Here is an 18757-nt window from a genome sequence, read left to right as displayed (position 1 = left end):
GTTTGGCGGGATTTCGTGTTTGAATGTGTATATATATATATATATATATATATATATATATATATATATATATATATATATATATATATATATATATATATATATATATATATATATATATTCGTTAAAATGGAATAGATAAAAGGAAAGGGATGAGAACACATGTAAAGGACGAGCACAGAAAAAGGTGGGGAAGGCGAAATCGAGCAGATCACAAGTACAAAAATATTTCCTTGATCGGGACTCGAACCACGCATCTTTCGACTTTCCAGGCCGATGCTCTGAGATGCTCGGACCAGAAAGTCGAAAAATACGTGGTTCAAACCACGGCCAAGGAAATATTTTTGCACCTGTGATCTGCTCGATTCCGCCTTCCCCACCTTTCCTGTGTTCGTCCTTCATATGTGTTCCTATCCCTTTTCCTTTTATATATTTCCATGAATGAATATTTGCCCGCCATATGGCGGGCTTCCGTGTTTGAATGTGTATGTGTGCGTGTTTATATACATACATACATACATATATATATATATATATATATATATATATATATATATATATATATATATATATATATATATATATATATATATATATATATATATATATATATATATATATATATATATATATATATATATATATATATATATATATATATATATATATATAACGATTGTACGGAAAAACTCATACGAGCGGCACAATAATTGGCTGACACAACATAACACAAATAGAAAAGAATAGACACATATAAAAGAACACTTACACGGTAAATTGTTCGAGCTTTCGGCCCTCTCAGGGGCCTTCTTCAAGAGAGACTGGAGACAAGAGAGCAGTCTCTCTTGAAGAAGGCCCCTGAGAGGGCCGAAAGCTCGAACAATTTACCGTGTAAGTGTTCTTTTATATGTGTCTATTCTTTTCTATTTGTGTTATGTTGTGTCAGCCAATTATATATATATATATATATATATATATATATATATATATATATATATATATATGTGTGTGTGTGTGTGTGTGTGTGTTGTGTGTGTGTGCTGTATGTGTGTATAACATTGTGTGCTTCCATGCATACACAATGCTCCTAACTGAAAATCTATCCTCAGAATTCGCAAACAAGATAAAATCTGAGAATGTAAATATATATTCTCCCGTAATGAATAATTTTATATATTGCAACTGGTGAAATATGTACTTCAAAAACAAGACAAGTAATTATCATGATTTTTAAGAATTAATGAGATTGAGCAATTTTTTGAGAGAAATTCAGGTATATTATTTAAAAAAGTTTAATACTGATGAATCACCAGGACCTTGCCATGTGCAACGAATGTTACTTGAAAGATATGCACTTTCAGCATGCCATAAAAATAATTAACATCAACTTTTATCGCGTTTCAAAATTAACTTTCACTTTGCCACTTTCATATGCTATACACTTATGTGAGCGTTTACAAAAATGTATCAGACGCAAAGAGACAATAAAGACCCAAGAAATAAATACCCAAGTTCCTACTAGATGGCCAAGATCTGATTTAAGCATTCTGATAATCAAAATAAAACAGTTTTCATAATTACACAGTTTACACCTAAAGATCAAAAGTTTTGCTGGACGAAATATTCAGATATATTTTCAGTTCGAATCCCGCTAGGGAAATACTATGCTGGACATGATTTTTTACACGCAATTTCATGAACGGAACCTTTGTTCATTGGGCGTGGTTTTGTTAAAAAAATACCTTCAGTAAATTTTATAACAAGACATTTACATCGGATGAACGTTGTTACGTAGTCACACAGGTTTATCTCTCACAGTACTTGTAATATGAGTGGAATATTCTCAATTCTCCGCTTTGAATATAATACTTAAACTATACCAGAACTTTACCACTTATCTCTTTGCACGATCTCTAATGATGCCAACATGCCGAACTAAAATTAGTACCCTATTTTCTGCGCATATGTAAAACCTACGTTAAGAAAACATTAGTTGAAACCGAGTCGGATACACAAATTGATTCTTGGATTTCCTAATTATCTAAACTTAATTCGGATAGGAAAATCAATTTCAATAAAACCGTATTAATCTCCTTAGTAAAAACTATAATTTGAATCACAGTAGTAAAAATCACAGGAAAATAGAGTTTCTGCGAGAAATCATACGCCACTTGATTTTTTTCGGCAATTGTTTGTTTAATAAAAAGAAGAATGTATTGTAATCCACCTATTAGGACTCGTGCGCAGCTGAACAATTAGCTTCACTACACGAACTACAAACCACCAGCAAAGCAAGTTTAATGCACAAATTACGAGATAAATAAACTCCCAACATAATTGTGATCAGGCCTCGTGAGTGAAACGGAATTACTATGTAACCGACATAGGCCTCAAAAAGGCTATTAATCGAAAGCATAATTTCTCGTAAAGCAATAGTCTACAATTAGATGTCTAAATTAAGGTAACCAAAAAACTTCCGAGGCTTGATGGGTGAAAAGATTTGACTTATGAAAGGTGAAAGCTGGCTTAGAGTTAATTTCACAACTAAGGTTTGCTGGTCATGCTTGCGGTTCGCCAAGGAAAGTTTCCGCAGGGAGCTAATTATCCGGTGCGCCCTTTTTAAGCAGCACTGTCATACAAAAATGGAAACATTTTTTTTAAATAGCCGTTTTTGTAGATATAAATGAACCACTACTGATAATTTCATGTGTATTTTAAATGATAATGGGAAATGAATGAACCGCGTTCAATAATTTCACATTTAAAAATAATGGTATTTTCTACATGAATGAATCGATTAGCATTTGCTCGCAAATGTAATTTATTAGAAGCATGTGGGAAAATGTCTACTTCTAAGGATAAACTTCCGGACACTTTTCTATATACTATTTACATTGATTTCAGCGAAATTTTAACTCTATATCCTATATATGTCGATTAATATTAGCAGAATGTATCACTACATCTATTCATCAGGGTTACTATATGCTCCCTAAAATGAGGTAAAATGCGGAGCTATATTGAACATTTATAAGGGAAAATAGCTGAACACTTACCAGAATTCTTCCAGTGGTTGTTTGACCTGATATCAGCTCTCCCGCCCAATCTTTCGCTTCTGTCATAAACGTCCCTTCAAACTCTTGTTTACCCTGCCTCGCAGCTTTTTGTTCCTTCTGTTTCGGGTCATTTGGAGAAAATTCTGGTTCTTTACGGCAACACAAAAATGCAAAAGCTCGCCACAGAAGTACAATCAACAATCCGGCCAAAAACGTAAAAATACTAGATAACAAAAAACACCACCACTTCCTTTCTTTCAGACAATCATCTTCAATTAGCGGTTCCTCTGTGCCTGAGTCGCACATTGCGATGCACTTGACTTATTTCGATCGACGGATAAGCTTCATAGGTGAGTTTTTCGTTCACCTATATATGCTGACAGAAATAAACGTGCACTCTTTCTTCCCCATTCCTGAACAGTTCCTTGAGGCTCGCTTGCAGCAGACGGAATGCCTCCCAGTACACGAGCGAATCAATAATACACTTTGTAGCTCGTAGCCAACCAAAACTCAGCTGAATGTGACGTATGAGTTACCCCTACTACCCCTTTCATCCCTACTAGTAACATGGCGGAAATCGGAAGAATTGGGTAAGATCGAGCAATTTAATAGCGAAATGTGATAACGTTTCAGTTTCATTTACTAGTATCAATCATTCCAGGGCTACATATTATTATTTTCTATTTTTTATAATTGTTTTTTTTCGATTATAATGAGTTATAATTGTAGCTGTAAATAAAAGAATGAAATCTTGGTTTTTTACCGCAAACCTTGTTGTGACAGTTGACGTCCGAAAAGCTCTAATCTTTTAAATTTTAGTTGATATGATTGTTTATTGTGGTTCGGCATAATATTTTGATGGATTTAAAAACTGATTCAGTGTCATCAAGTTTATTGTATATAGATTGAACCTCTCACGATAGATTACTTGTGTAGTGTGCGCTTTCAATTCCTGGCGTCGTGGATATTTAAAAATGACAATTGGGTGGGAAATGTATTTAGTTGACGAAAACATGATTTTCTCATGCCACTGTGAAACTTTTACTATCTACCAACAGAAGAGAAAATGAGGAGAAGCCGATGTTTACGGAGTCGACCAATCATAAAAATACGATGAAGAAATCAAATCAAGATGATTTCAGTCTGAAGAAAGACACATCTGATAAAATGAAATTAGAAAAGGAAGAAGTTAACGCTAAGAAAAATGAGGGCTCATCTGGTGGAGAAGATGCATTTTCAAAAAGTTCGAAAAAGGAGTCATCTAATTCATCAAAACATTCCTCGGAAAGAGGGAACTGCTACTGGTAAAACTAATTTAATATATTTAACGTAAAACATTTTATTGTTATAATTAATGTGTGATGGACTCCTTAATTGTGTGACTCTCTGTACCGTTTGCGTCATTCCGTGTCAATCGAACGAAAAATTGTTTGTACACCAATCATCTCAAATTTTGACGAAACTCAGTGTGTCTTATCCCACAGTTGAGTTTATTGATCAATCAGAATGTGTCTCATCTGCCTATCATAGATTTTACCTTTTAGCCACGTAAACTTAAGGTCGCGTCTCATCTTCGCCCATATCCAAAGCATGCCATCCTTGTCAATTATTACTGTTTTTGTGCCATTTTTACAAAATGGCAGCCAGGAATCATAGTTATTTGAATTTTTTGAGGATATATGCTTTGAAAAATAGTATTTTAGCAGCCATTTCTTAAAAATGTCACAAGAGTGAAACAAATGTTCAAAGAATAAATAAAAAACTCATTCTTATTCCTGGGGATGGAAGATTGTTATCAGGAAAAATGTTTGTAAGACTCAGATATTTTAAGGGTGCATATATATTTTTCCTAGATCCTCATATTATGAGTGATGTTGTGGTAATGGCTTTTTTGTATTAATAGAATCAAATTAGATACAATTATTTTATTGGGAAGTAGTGGTGTGACCAACTACAAGAAACAGTAGATGTTGAGATATTACTGTTTGTTACAGAAGCCTAGAAAATCTATTAGATTTAAATGAGTAACATTTCTATGGTCAATTAACTCAATTGTGGGAATAAAATATAATATGTGGGAAAATAAAATATGCCAAACGTTGTTAAATCTGAGATGGTGGGTTTCATGTCATGGTTGAACTAGCATAGAATGACCTTTCTATAAATCCTTGAGCTTCGAACAAAGTGCAAAATTACATTTGTTTTATTCAGTATTTTGAGGTGTATTTTTCATTTTCAACATGAAGCTTTTATAATTCTGGCAGTTGTTTTTGTATATTCCCTGGGGTAGGTTACACATCAAAAGTGAAAATATTTTGGTTAATAATCTAAACTGTTTACTTTTCAGTGGAAAGGAACGCAACCTCAATATTGTTGAACTACTTTGTGCTAATTGCAACCGTTGGTTCCATGAATCCTGCATTGGTTACCAGCTTGGGAAACTTGTTCCCTTCATGATGAATTATTTCTTTGTTTGCAAGAATTGTTCTTCCACTGGCTTGGAAAGCTTCAAGAAAAATCAAGCTCGTAAGAATCGTGGTACTTTTAATGTTTAGAATGATAATTTGAGATGCTTTTTAACTATTTCATATTTCCCTTCTTAGAGTTTCCTCAAATGTGCATGACAGCAGTGGGTAATCTCACTCAAGCAAGTGTGAAAGAAGGAACTGGGCAAACCTTGTTTTCGAAGGACCTGGAAATTATTCCCTTCATTGATTCTCACTGGGAAGGCATGACTACAATGCCAAGGCGTGTTACCCAATCCTGGCATTCTACAGTGAGTAGTATTTCCTTTCAGCATGTGCGGACTTATTAAATCCATATTATATTGAGGTGCTGCCATTCAGTCGCTGAATTAGCATCCTTCAAGGATTTTAATCAATTGTTCAATCACCCAATTTTGAAGTGGCAGTAATTCATTTCACTTCATCTGTATTTTCCGAAATAAAGCAACAATTTCAGAGTGTTAAAATCATTTGCCTTGACCAGGATTTGAACCTGGAACCCTCAACATTCGGTCGAGTGCATAACCAGTTGAGCTATCGAGGCGTTCTCTTAAACTCTGAAATTTTGGGCCCTTTTAAAGGAACAAGATAAGAGGATGCCTCAATAGGTTAACTGGCTAAAGCACTCCACCGGACATTGAGGGATCCGGGTTCAAATCCCAGTCAAGGCAAATGATTTTTACACCCTGGAATTGTTGCAGCATCTCCCACAGTTTCTTTGGAATTTTCCAAAATAACCTTCAAGATTTTCATCAAACTGTGTTAACTACCTAATTAAATAGGTACTTACTGTATAATTGCATGTGCATACAAAATAAAAAAGCATTTTTAGAATTCTCCACATTTAATCTATTAAGTTAATAATCACATAGAATTCAATCAAAGCCTCTAGAGGTACAATGGCTGTAACTACAAAAAAGCATTTTTGCATGTGATGAGTACACAAAGTGAAGCATAGACAAATGAGTTGATTTCCTCTAAATGCAGAGACCATGAGATCTAGGTTTGAACCAAAGTTAAGGCAAGCAATTTTTTCATAATGAATGTCTAATGTTTGTAATTAATCTTGAAATCATAACTTTTAGAGGTAAAGGACTGCCATAGAGTCACTGAATCATGGAGCATATCCAGAACATACATTTATTTGGGCTTAAAAAATGAAAGATGCCGACCCAGAAGTGTTTTATTATCTGAATAAAGCTGATGGAGTTGTGAAATTAAATTACATGATTTGAGTGAAATAAATCTGAGCTTTCCATGACATATGTAGGATATATCCTTTGAGTGAAGGTGTGCATTGCATGGCTGACAAAATATTAGGCTATATCTAGAAATACATTAGGTTATGTATGAATGTGTGTGTGTGTATATATATATATATATATATATATATATATATATATATATATATATATATATATATATATATATATATATATATATATATATATATATATATATTTATATATAATATATATATATATTTATATTTATATATAAAAACCATAAACACAGTAATCAACCTGAAGGTCAGTTTTGTTGGTGATGGTAGAGTTTACCCAGTTTGCGGGTGCCCGGTAATCAAACCTGGGTCCTCTGGTAAGTAGTCCAATGCTCTACCCCTGGACTACCGTGACTCAGGTATATATTTGAGTATATGTGTGTGTGGGTATAATATGTAGTATTGTCATACTAATAAGAGTTTTTTTTCTAGATTCATAAGGCACTCCTGAAAGATACAGGAACTATCTTTGCATATGAGGAGTTGGCCCCTGGTGAAATGGACCCTAATAATGTTTACCCCAAGTTTGGCTTCCTTTCAATGGAATTGACTCAGATCAAACCAAATTATGAAGCTATGATACGTGGTGGACATCTGAAAGTCACAGATATGGGAATACAGCATGGTAATCAATAGAGTGGTCTCTCCATCTAATACTTATTCATAATGTAAACCACATTTTGGAAGCATGATCTCCTTAGTAGTTCATTGAAGTAAACAAAGCAATGGATCTCATTTTGCATGCTTGCATAATGTGATTTTTCTATGTAGCACAGGTTGCTATCTCAAGGTCTTGGGTCTTAATGGCAGCAATTACTAGTATTCCCAAAAATGTAGTTTCTTGATGCAGATTTATTATTATTATCATCAGTAACCAACTGGTTAAAGTAGGAAGCATTAAGGTAATTATTGTAGATGTGGTGATACTCTTTCCACATCAACATCAATGCCCTGCAATCCACCGAAATAGTGTGTGGCATGGGGTGCAAGCACCAGGTGGGAGGGATAGGTGATGAGGGAAGATATGGAAGAGGAAAGGGAAAAATATGTTTTAAAAATCTATGACATAACATACAAATTTCTGTACATTCTGGAGGAAGACTCAATCCAAATCATGGGTTAATTTACCTAATAAATTAGTTATTTGTTATATGAAAAGAGAGAATAGAAAAGAACCGCAACAATTATATGTCAGGCCTCTGCGATAACAAGATGGGCCATTCAGAATTCAAAAGTAAGTGGAAAAAATTCTACTATCACATGGACATGCAACTCATAGTCTCCACCCATTAAGTCACCAATAGGGAATGTGACCCGCTGTAGGCTGCGGATGGCATGCAGTGTCCCCATCCCCCATGAGAGAGATGAGGAATGGAAGGAGAAGCTTCAAAAGAACAAAGAAAGGCAGGCAACATTGTACCGAGCACTACAGTCATCTAGTGGCAGCCCCATGCAGTCATGCAGGAAGGGATTTGACAGCAAAATATGCAATATTAGGGAAAGTGCTTGCATTTGGGTAAAACTAATTATTCCCTAGACGCTGTGGTTGGAAAGTGGGATTTTTGCGATCACCAACCCACAGTTACTATTCCGTATTGTCTGCGGAAGGTAGTCCTTGAGTTTGCTAGTTTTGGCAATTATTTCCTAAATTTTATTTTCACGATCCAAGCAAGCAATGTATGTTGGAGTGAGAATAATTTGCGAGACCTCCTTGCAGAAACATGGTGCTCTAAATGCTAGAAGTATTTCTGTGACCTAATTCATTTTATCCTAACAGTTTTTAACGAAACAGGCTGCCCTGAACCTTCTCCATTACCTGAATGAGGTATTTTCCAGTCAGATTCCATACGCTACGTGCATATTCTGAATGAGGCCTTACAAGAGCATGATAACTGCATTCCTTGGCCTTATAGTCACTCCTGTCAACAATTCATCTAATAAATCCCAGTTTTTCACATGCTTGCCCTCAGATTTTATGTATGTGGGTGCCCCAAGTTAAGTCATTAGTTATAGTAATACCTAGGTATTTACCATGTCAACTATTTCTAGGTCAACTCCAGCTAATTTTTAAACAAATTCCATTGAGTTTTCAAAGAAATTTACTGCAGAACATTTGTTATGATTTAATGACAATGCCCATGTTATGCACCATTTCTAAATGCCATCCAAATCCTTTGCTAGTATTCAATGATTTTCATCCTCAGATATCTCCTGATAAATTGTTGTGTCATCTGCGAACATCCTAACTTTACTTTTCTCTTCACGGTTCAAATTGTTTACAAAAATCAAGAAAAGCAACGCTGTCACAATTAGAATTCCCTGAGGTACACCCAAGGTCACTCTGTACCTACTCTGACTGAAAGTCTTCAGCCCAATTGATTGCACCCGTATTTATGCATGTGAACTTCAATTTCTGAATTAGTTCACCATGGGGAACCTTATCAAATGCCTTTTAAAAATCCAAAAAGATTGCATCCACTTGCCTATCACTCTTGCCCAATGAAAGTAAGTCATGGGTAAATAGTCCTAATTGTGCCATGCATGAGTGAGTTTTCCCGAACCCATGCTTATTGTTACTTAAAAAGTTAATGGTATCAGGATATGCCATTATCAAACTGACAAAAATGTGTTCAAAACTTTGCAACTCTTCTTGTTATCCATGATTCAATGGTGATTATGCATCCATGTTATGAAGATCTTTCATCACGTCCTTGATATCATAGCTTTCCTTTATTTTTTGTTGGGCTTGGGTAAACACAATGTTAAGTACGTGGTGAAGTTTGATTGTTTAATTTACAAATTCTGTTTTCTATTCCATTGAGTTAAGAGGTGATAATTGTTGTGGAATATCTGTCATCCCTGTAAAACATTTGGAATCAATTTGTGAAGTCCTGTACATTCTCATCTGATGATTAACAATTTTGAAAATTTGGAGAAAAGATGAAATGGGTAGTAGCAAAGTTAACAATTATTTTTTATTAACTGTGTAGGGTGACTGAAGTTAGCTTTTCTTTACCTGTTATTTTGTCATTATCAAGTAAATTTAGTTTTGTGGGAAAATACTTGCAATATGTACATACAGGGTGTGGCAACATAACTTCCTCTTTTGAAAGCATTTTGCATTTGAAAAAAGGAAGCTATGTTGCCACACCCTGAAGCATGTATGATGTTCTTTAATTTATGGGAAAATATTAATTATAGTCTTTTACCAGAATTCATCCCAAACGTGTCTTGTGTAGGAAGACTTATTTTGGAAAAAACCTCTGTAAATACTGTGGCAGTTTAAAGTTGAAAATTTTGCAAATTGCAATGTGCATAATTGTTTGTCTCCCTCAGTTCCACTGTCAGGTGGTGTGAAAGGACGTAGCACTAAGAGGAAGCAAGCTCCAGAGCAAGGGCCTGGTTCAGGCAAGAAAGGCCGAGGTGGTGGTGGGGATCTATCTGCACCAAAACTTCCTGCTCATGGTTACCCTTTAGAGCATCCATACAATAAAGATGGTTACCGTTATATCTTGGCAGAGCCTGACCCACATGCTCCCTACAGGTGAGGTATTTTGTGGTTTGAATGCCCAAGAGGAAAAATATGATAACTTTCAAGTAGAAATTTGCCAAACAATTTCCTTAATGCTGAATGCATAAAGATAATCCCATTATTTGCAATCAGTCAGTGGCTTTTACCAATTAATTATTATTAGAGGTGGTTGATTTTTTAAATGTGGTGAACTCTTAATAATGCAGCCTTTTGGGGTGAGAAGGCTCACGAGCGATCAGGGAACAAAAATGTATGATTCAAGATTTTATGGCAACTTTTCACTGTGGGTCCATTAAGTCTTAATAAGCAAATTATTTTTTCCTTTTCAAAAGTCAAAAATATCCTTTAATAGCTGTATGAAGATTAGCATTGGGGAAATGATGGCTTGAAGATTCTTTGCAATCATGTTTCAAATGTGGCATCATTCCTATCTCAAAGTGTTGGCGATGTTCACTTTGCACAAATAATCCAATAATTTCTATTCTCAATCAGCCTTACCACAGGTATCAACCCTAAAGTCGGCTTGACAGGTGTAGAGATCACCCAGTAGTAATTTCAATAGCATCTAAAAATTACATGGTAGGAGAGCCTATTCCTTTCTCTGTGGTGTCTCTAGTTTTCCAGGAAGATCTGGTACCCAAAAATTCGCACAGCTTGGATGAAGCTGAGGGTGCCCAGAGGTGTGCCCAAGAATGGAACCCAGGGCCTCTGGTCAGCAGCCCAGTTCTGCCTACTGAATTACCATGTCACTATCCTGTCATTGGCATTTATATTTTGTACTCAGAACTCGGTATACTCATATTTCTGCTAGTTGAAGAAGATTAGATATGATCACGTTAACCTATCTTACAAAGGAACTAAGCTTGCATTGGAACACAAAGTTACTTCTTTTTTTATATTGAAAATGTAGGTAAAAAATGGCTTTGGAGAAATCTCTGCTCTTACATGTTATCTGCAGTTTTATGTGAGTAATGCAAAATAAGATTTTCCAGCACTCTTCATATAAAACCTTTGGGTCAGAGATGTTGATGTTTCAAGGACTGCTTTTCCACCCTGGAAATTAGTTGAGGAGGCCAATCCTTGAACATATATTACCACTTTTCTGGTTGAAAACAGTGCAATGAGATCTCTCACAGCAATTTCCTTAGGTTATTATGTCTCACAATATGTGGAGTAGGCATATGATAAATTGATTCCAATTCTGTTAGCCCCAACAAGTTATATGATTTTGACTGTCTGTATGTACCCTGTGGCCCATCCAGTCCTTGTACCTTGAAAATACTATGGTGCGATAAAACCAGTAAATCAGAATAAATTAGTGTGTAAAATTGTCTTTATTGGATCACAGTAGTCCAGGGGTAGAGCGTTGGACTACTGACCAGAGGGTGTGTATTCAATTCCCAGGTAAACCTCTCTGGGCACCTGCAGCTTCACTAAAGCTGTGTGATTTTTTGGGAACCAGATTTTCCTGGGAAACCAGAACCAGCACAGGGAAAGGCACTGGCCCCCCTAACCTGATGTGTGAATTTCACATGCTGTCAGGCTTAGTACTGGGTGAAGTCTACCATCACCTATCAAACCGACCTTTGGGTTGATTACTATGTTTATGGTTTTTCCTTATGCCTTTGCTGTATTTTATATGCATAAAAATCTAGTATGCAATTTTGCTTGATTTTTTTTACTAGGAGATAACATGGAATGGAATGTAACATCTTCGAAGGGGTGTGGTCTGAAATTTCTTGTTTAACAAAGGGATCACCAGATAATGGACGGTGGATTTCTTTCACTAGAAAGGATGTGTAGTATGGTTTTAAAAGCACGTAAGAAAATTTGGGTTTTCGAACATTTCAGGCAAGAATTTGATGAAAGCAGTGATTGGGCTGGGAAGCCAATACCTGGGTGGCTGTACAGAACTCTCAGTCCATCTACTGTCCTGTTGGCATTGCATGATCGTGCTCCCCAAATACGAGTATCTGAGGATAGGTTAGCTGCCACTGGTGAAAAAGGCTACTGCATGGTCCGAGCTACTCATGGTATGTGTCGTTATTTCCTTATGCTAATTTGAACGAATCATTTTATATGCATTGCTCTGTATTAAGGTTTAATTAAAAATACAATTGCACTTTCATTATTTTGTTATAATTAGGCATGATGGCTATCTTGTCATATGGGGAAGCTGTTATTTCTTATGTTTGATACATAGAAATCCTTCCCCTATCTTCTCCCAAAATTGTATAAACCTCTAATGGACTAGAATGCTAGCTGTGCAAAATTCTGGATTATTAAAATTCTAAAACTATCATTACTTAACTTTGTGGTTTCTTCTTTGTATTTATGAGATTAACCAATTTCTTCTTGTTGAGGTATGATTAAATCAGTGGATGCCATCCGTTATCTGGTAAATGATATACCAATTTTCTCCAGACAAAATTCTGTTTACTTAGATGTGACAGCTGGTCTTAGTGGCTTATTCAAGACTGAAAATGCCTGCATAGTATCGCAATTCACCATTGAAGCTATGGTGTAATTGGATTATTGATAGATTGCATCATTCAATTTAATTAAGCAAATGAAAAACTTGCATTGAAAGCATGTATTATAAATGATAAAATAAACTCCAAAAGGCAATGTCAGTATAAATTTAAAAAGAAGAAATATTTTAATGTTTATAAATAAATGAATTATAGCTATTATTCTGTTTTTTTTCTGATATAATTATTTTGTTTCTCAAACTAATTGTATGATATGTATTATATAATTGAATAGAGTATAAAAGTCAGTATTGCAATGCTGGTGTGTACAGACTGAAGTTCACTTCTGCTAATTCTGGTGTTATTTTTTCAAATAGGTGTTAGTCGTGGAACATGGTACTGGGAAGCAACAGTGGAGGAAATACCGGAAGGATCTGCTTGCAGACTTGGTTGGGCCCAAGAATATGCCAATCTCCAAGCACCTCTTGGATATGATAAATTCGGATACTCCTGGAGATCAAGGTACTTTTTATATGATATTGTACAGATGGTTTGGTTTCACTATCTGTATTAATGCAAATTCTACCGTATATCACATTGTAGGGTATTTTGCGCAAGGATAGTTAGGGAGGTTCTCGGAATCACCATCGGATATCAGCTTTTGCACAACGAGTTTCTCGCATAGTAATAGGTAATCGTTTATGAGCAAACCCATAATACTTCAGTGCTCTGGGAAGAGATCTGTGGTGCTGGAACATCTTTGTTGTTGTTTCCCTGTGTGAATATTGTGATTTGAGAAAATGAAAATGAGACTCGAAAAATTGAGATTCGAGTGGTGATTAAATACTTCGTAAAGAAAGGTATGAGAGTAAAGGAAATTCATGCCAACGTTCAGAACACTCTGGGGGACTTGGCTACTTCATATTCACCTGTTGCCAAATGGGCAAACGAGTTTGCCAGCTTAGATGATGATCCACCTAGTGGTCGGCCAAATGTACCTCTACTCCAGAAGTTATTGCATAAGTGCATTAAATGTTATTGGAGGACCACGCACTGAAAGTGCAAGAAATCACTGAAGCTGTAGGGATGTCATGAGAATGGGCATGTAACATTTTAACCGTGGAATTGGATATGATCTGCAAGATGGGTGACACGACCTTTGATGCAGGATCACAAGTGCATCAGAATCGAAATTTGTGGACATTGTTTGACCTGTTTTAAGAGCAGCCGACAAGATTTTCTGTGCTGGTTTTTGACCACAGATGAAACTTAGGTCCACTACTGTACCCCAAGGACAAAAGAGCAGTCAAAGCAGTGGAGCATGTTGATTCAACTCCACCAAAGAAAGCAAAGGCAGTATGGTCGGCTGGAAAGGTGATGACTTCAGTTTCCGGGGATGCAAAAGGGATTATGCTGATAGATTATCTTCTCCCTGGTCAAAAACTTAATGGAAAATCCTACGGTAACGTCGTGAACCAACTTCAGCAAAAGATGCATGAAAAAAGGCCAGGTTTGGCAAGGAGGAAAGTCATCTTTTATGAGGACAATGCACGGCCATACACGTGTTGTTGCCATGGCAAAAATACGTGGACTAAATACAAATTGTTACTACACCACCTTATTCGCCTAATTTTGCTCTGTTAGAATTTTATCTATCCAAAGCTCAAAATTTTCCTTGATAGATGGAGATTCTCTTCAATTAAAGAACTAACAACTGAAGTAGATGGGTATTTAGCAGGGCCAAAGGAATCTAATTTTTGAGTGGATATCAAGACCTTGGAACATTGCTGGACCAAGTGCATTAGTGTAAAGGGAGACTAGATTGAAAAAAAAAACTACCTCATGGTAAGTCGTGGATTTATATGACGTTATCAATGGAGTTATGTATATTTTTTAATTTCTAGGCATGGAACGAGATTTCATGAGTGCAGAGGGAAATCTTATAGTCCAAGCTATGGTGAAGGAGATACTCTGGGTTTCCTCATACATCTGCCGGAGTCAGACCATGTTAATTACATACCACCCACGTACAAAGACAGGGTATGTTTAAGTTTAATGACACAATTGGCATTTGATCTGAAAAGAAATTCTTTAGTCCCATATGCTCATTTTATATACTTTGAAATTTATAATATTGTAGTTTTAGAGTGCATGTAGTTATTAAATAATAAGCAGTGTATCATGTTAAAATAGTATTTCCGAAGATCTACTAACAAATGATTTGTGTAAGTAGCATTTGTTGGCGTCAAATTGTATTGTAATATAAAATATTTTATTTTCATTTATGAAGCCTCTGGTGAAGTTCAAGAGCCACTTATATTATGAAGAGAAGGATGCAGTGACAGAGTCCCTAAAATCACTGAGGACTCTACCAAAAAGTAGTATTTCTTTCTTCCGAAATGGAGAGTGCCAGGGAGTTGCATTTGAAGATATTTATGGTGGTTGTTACTTCCCGACTGTCTCTCTGTATCGTAGTATTACAGTTTCTGTGAACTTTGGACCAAACTTTAAGCACCCACCCTCTAAGAAGGAATTCAAATATCGAGGAGTGAGTAAACTAATTTTTTATCTTATTAATTTTGTTTTGATACATTATTTTACCTGGCAGTGCTCTTTTTACCGTAAAACTTTATCATGTGCAGAATATTTTGTCTTAGTTGTTAATTGGTCTTGATGGTAGTAAGCTTTGGAAGAAGGGATACGCAATGGATATTTTTGCCATTAAACTTGTCAAAAATGTGTAGAACAGTCAAGAACTCTTTATTGTTCTTTTCTCACAGGTCTTAATTTTGTCGCTAATTTTTTTCTTTAATATGGATTCAGGCTACATTGTAATAATTGACAATATGAAAAATTCTGTCCCAGCATGTTTTTTATAATCTACAAAAAAGATGCAAAAATGAACCCTATGCAGTCCTTGATAAATGAAAAATCTTCAAAAATATGGTTCTAAATGTGTGTAGCATCCAAAATAGAATTTTGCTTTAGAAAAGCAGTTAACTGGTTTTAAGATATTGTTTGTCAATTCTTACTATGTCATCATCATTTCTTTCTAAAAAGTACATAATCCAGATTTAGTAGAAAGATTATGGCAGCAGTTCAGTGATTAATGCCAATGCATAGGCATATATTTTCAATAAATATTCACAGCAGCAAGTGTTTCTTTTCTGAATATTACGAAAACATTAAATCAGGAACTTTTCAGGTCAATTTATGTAGTATTTCAAGTATAGAAAAAATTCCATTGTGATTTTACTAACCAAATATGAAACCGTAATAATTATTTTGGCAGGTTTATTAATTTTAAAGCCTAGTTTTCTGTAATAAAAAATAAAGTTTTGCTAATTGGATTGATTAAGGTTCATAATATTGAAAGCATTTAGGTTTGCATGGGGAATTAAATTATTCCCAATTATGGAAAATATCAGGGGTCACAAATTATTTAATTAGTAATTATGTCCATCCAAAAACCTACCTTAACCGGTAGATTACCTAATAATAATAATAATGGAAAATATCGATTCTTTTGGGATCGGGATGGTTCAGTGGCTAACGTACTGGCTTCCCATCCAGAGGGCCGAGGTTCGTATCCCAGAGGTGTTAGATATTTTTCAGTGGTATCCTGATCTTTGCTTGGAGTGCTTTGTGCAGGGCACTTTGAGTGAGTACGTCAGGTGGGATGTTAAACTGCGGACCCCCTGGTGCCTTTCATGGAGAGTAGGCTAATGCCAACACAGGGTTCCTCTCAACCCTTCATCCTTTCCCGGCCATCCCTAATGGCACAAATGTTCTCAGCTGTCAGTCACCTCCCCTAAAACTACTGCTATCAATTAATTTTTCCGCGTATTAACAAATTTAAAACCTATGTTCTTCAAATTAGTCTTGCCAAATGGTATTTTTCATGGGCATTGTATTTATACTTTTTTATTTTTCAGATGTTTGAAAAAGCTGAAGAGGCAATCATTGAACAAACCACTGCTGATCTTCTGTACCTTACTGAAAATGATGGAAAACTGAGACTAGACACATACTACTTATAAACGTGGTGCTCTTAGTGTGGTGTCATTGAAAAAATTTTATACCTGTCTTATTATTTTGATAAATAAAACTATTTTATAAGATTATAAACAAATATTTGTGGTTTTACTTCTTCAGACACACACACATAAGCCATGTGATATTCTTATACTTAATTCTTCTGAGTCTTAAGAAACCAATCACCAGTAGAGGCAGATTTCCTTTACTGACTGACTAGCAGGTATTATGAATCAAAAATTGCTATAATTTTTTACAATCTTTAGGCTTTGTATAATGCTTAAATCCCTCCCATTGATAGCAAAGTTGAGTTGGTGAAAGGGCTTGAACACTTCATTGACCTGTAAAAAATGTGCTGGTGGGTGTAATAAGAATTGCTCTTGATATGGTAGCCCATAATAGATAGGTCGAAAGGTAGGAATCAGACGAAATATAGTCCTGAAGTATCTGTTCCTCAGTCAGGCAGCTGCAAAGGCACCTAACCCCAGGGGACAGTCATTTTTTGACAGTGCCACATTAAAAAAAAATTAGGAAACCAATGTGAAACCCTGAATTATATTATCAATCCCATGATAAATATGAATGGAAATGAAGAGAAAATGCATACTGGCAGCTTAGGGAAGGCACCTTACTCCATGGGATGGTCATTTTGTGACGGTGTCACATTAAAAACAATGATTAGGAAACCAATGTGAAACCCTGAATTATCTATCTCATGATAAAAATGAAGAGAAAATGCATCCTGGCAGCTGAGGGATTCAGCCCGCTGGGCTGAGTATTGTGCTGACCAGCAAGGGAATAATGTTAGAACGATGAGGACAGGGAAGTCGTAAAATATTAAGGAAGGGGACGTAGGTTAGATTTTATAAGGGGATTACATTAGATTTAAATGAGGTGAATTGGAGAGACAGTTATCCATTTATTTATAGTGCAGATGGGAAGCCAATGTGGAGTGGTCATAATACTGAATGGGAAACTGGGGAGAAAGGTAGTGAATATACAGTGGGTGAATGTTTGAATATTAATGGTAGAGATAAAAAGCAGACCTGACCAATCTATTACTAACCCAGGTGCATATGCAAGCAGTCACCCAGAAGAAATTTGTTCAATGATTGAAAAAATATTGGGTATGTGCTAGGAAGGAAGCACCTACTACTAACGAGGGATCAGAACCCAGTGGTAGGAGAAGAGAGGGATGGGGGAGAGGTTGGGGAATTTGAAATAAAGCAGTAAAATTCTTGAAAATAAGGGATTTCGTATTGACTAACTCATTGTTCAAATTTCATTACAGGCATAAGTACACATGAAAGATGCCAGGAGAAATAACTAGATTGGATTATATAATGGCTTCACATAGATTTGGAAACAATATTATCAACACAGCTTCTCCGATGTGAATGCAGATTCAGATCATGATTTAGTTGTCTTGGCCATATAAAATTGAAAAGATTAGGGGTTGGAAAGTGCTAAAGTGGAAGGTTTAACTGGAGTAAAAAGGAAGGATTACCCCTAAAACTTAATAAATGTCTAAATCTGTTGAGAGGGATGAAAAAAATTGGGGAAAGGTGATGGGAGCATAAGATCAGGACAAAAAGAGCAGCAAAGTAAATGGGAGAGAATAAGAGAATGAAGAAATCATCAGCTTCAAAAGATGGGTGAAAGAAGAAAATCAAAAAATATCAACATGGAAATGGAAAGAAAAATATACAGAAAGCTAAATAATATATTCTGGCGAGAAACTAACTGGCCCAAGGAAACGTAGTCAAAAGACCACTGTGATGATATGAAGAACTTTTAGTATAGGGAATTGATGATGGGTATACTGAGTGGACTACAACTTGACTTGGTGGAAGGGCTTTTGTGTTCTTATGACCCCA

General features: G+C 35.7%; 2 protein-coding genes across 26 annotated transcripts in view; one reads left to right on the top strand and one right to left on the bottom strand.

The window, feature by feature from the left end:
• Nucleotides 1–3509, bottom strand: part of slo (calcium-activated potassium channel slo) — a 305693-nt gene extending 302184 nt beyond the window's left edge. For all 25 annotated transcript variants that reach the window (XM_071595986.1, XM_071595985.1, XM_071595984.1 and 22 more), the window contains exon 1: nucleotides 3057–3509. In XM_071595986.1, the coding sequence (XP_071452087.1) occupies nucleotides 3057–3362 (306 nt within the window). In that variant the 5' untranslated portion in view covers nucleotides 3363–3509. The remainder of the gene's footprint in view (nucleotides 1–3056) is intronic.
• Nucleotides 3510–3618: 109 nt separating this feature from the next.
• On the top strand, nucleotides 3619–16926 carry ash2 (Set1/Ash2 histone methyltransferase complex subunit ash2). Its single transcript, XM_071595970.1, has 11 exons — nucleotides 3619–3646; nucleotides 4115–4360; nucleotides 5404–5582; nucleotides 5660–5832; nucleotides 7275–7467; nucleotides 10179–10386; nucleotides 12226–12407; nucleotides 13223–13367; nucleotides 14750–14885; nucleotides 15136–15393; nucleotides 16781–16926. Exons 1-11 carry the CDS (start codon nucleotides 3624–3626, stop codon nucleotides 16883–16885), a joined length of 1848 nt encoding a protein of 615 aa, XP_071452071.1. The 5' UTR covers nucleotides 3619–3623; the 3' UTR covers nucleotides 16886–16926.
• Nucleotides 16927–18757: the final 1831 nt, after the last annotated feature.

The sequence above is a fragment of the Hetaerina americana genome, unplaced genomic scaffold (assembly GCF_022747635.1).
Source record: "Hetaerina americana unplaced genomic scaffold, ioHetAmer1.1.p SCAF_72, whole genome shotgun sequence".
NCBI classification, from domain to species: Eukaryota; Metazoa; Arthropoda; class Insecta; order Odonata; family Calopterygidae; genus Hetaerina; species Hetaerina americana.
This window is presented reverse-complemented; position numbering and strand designations above follow the sequence as displayed.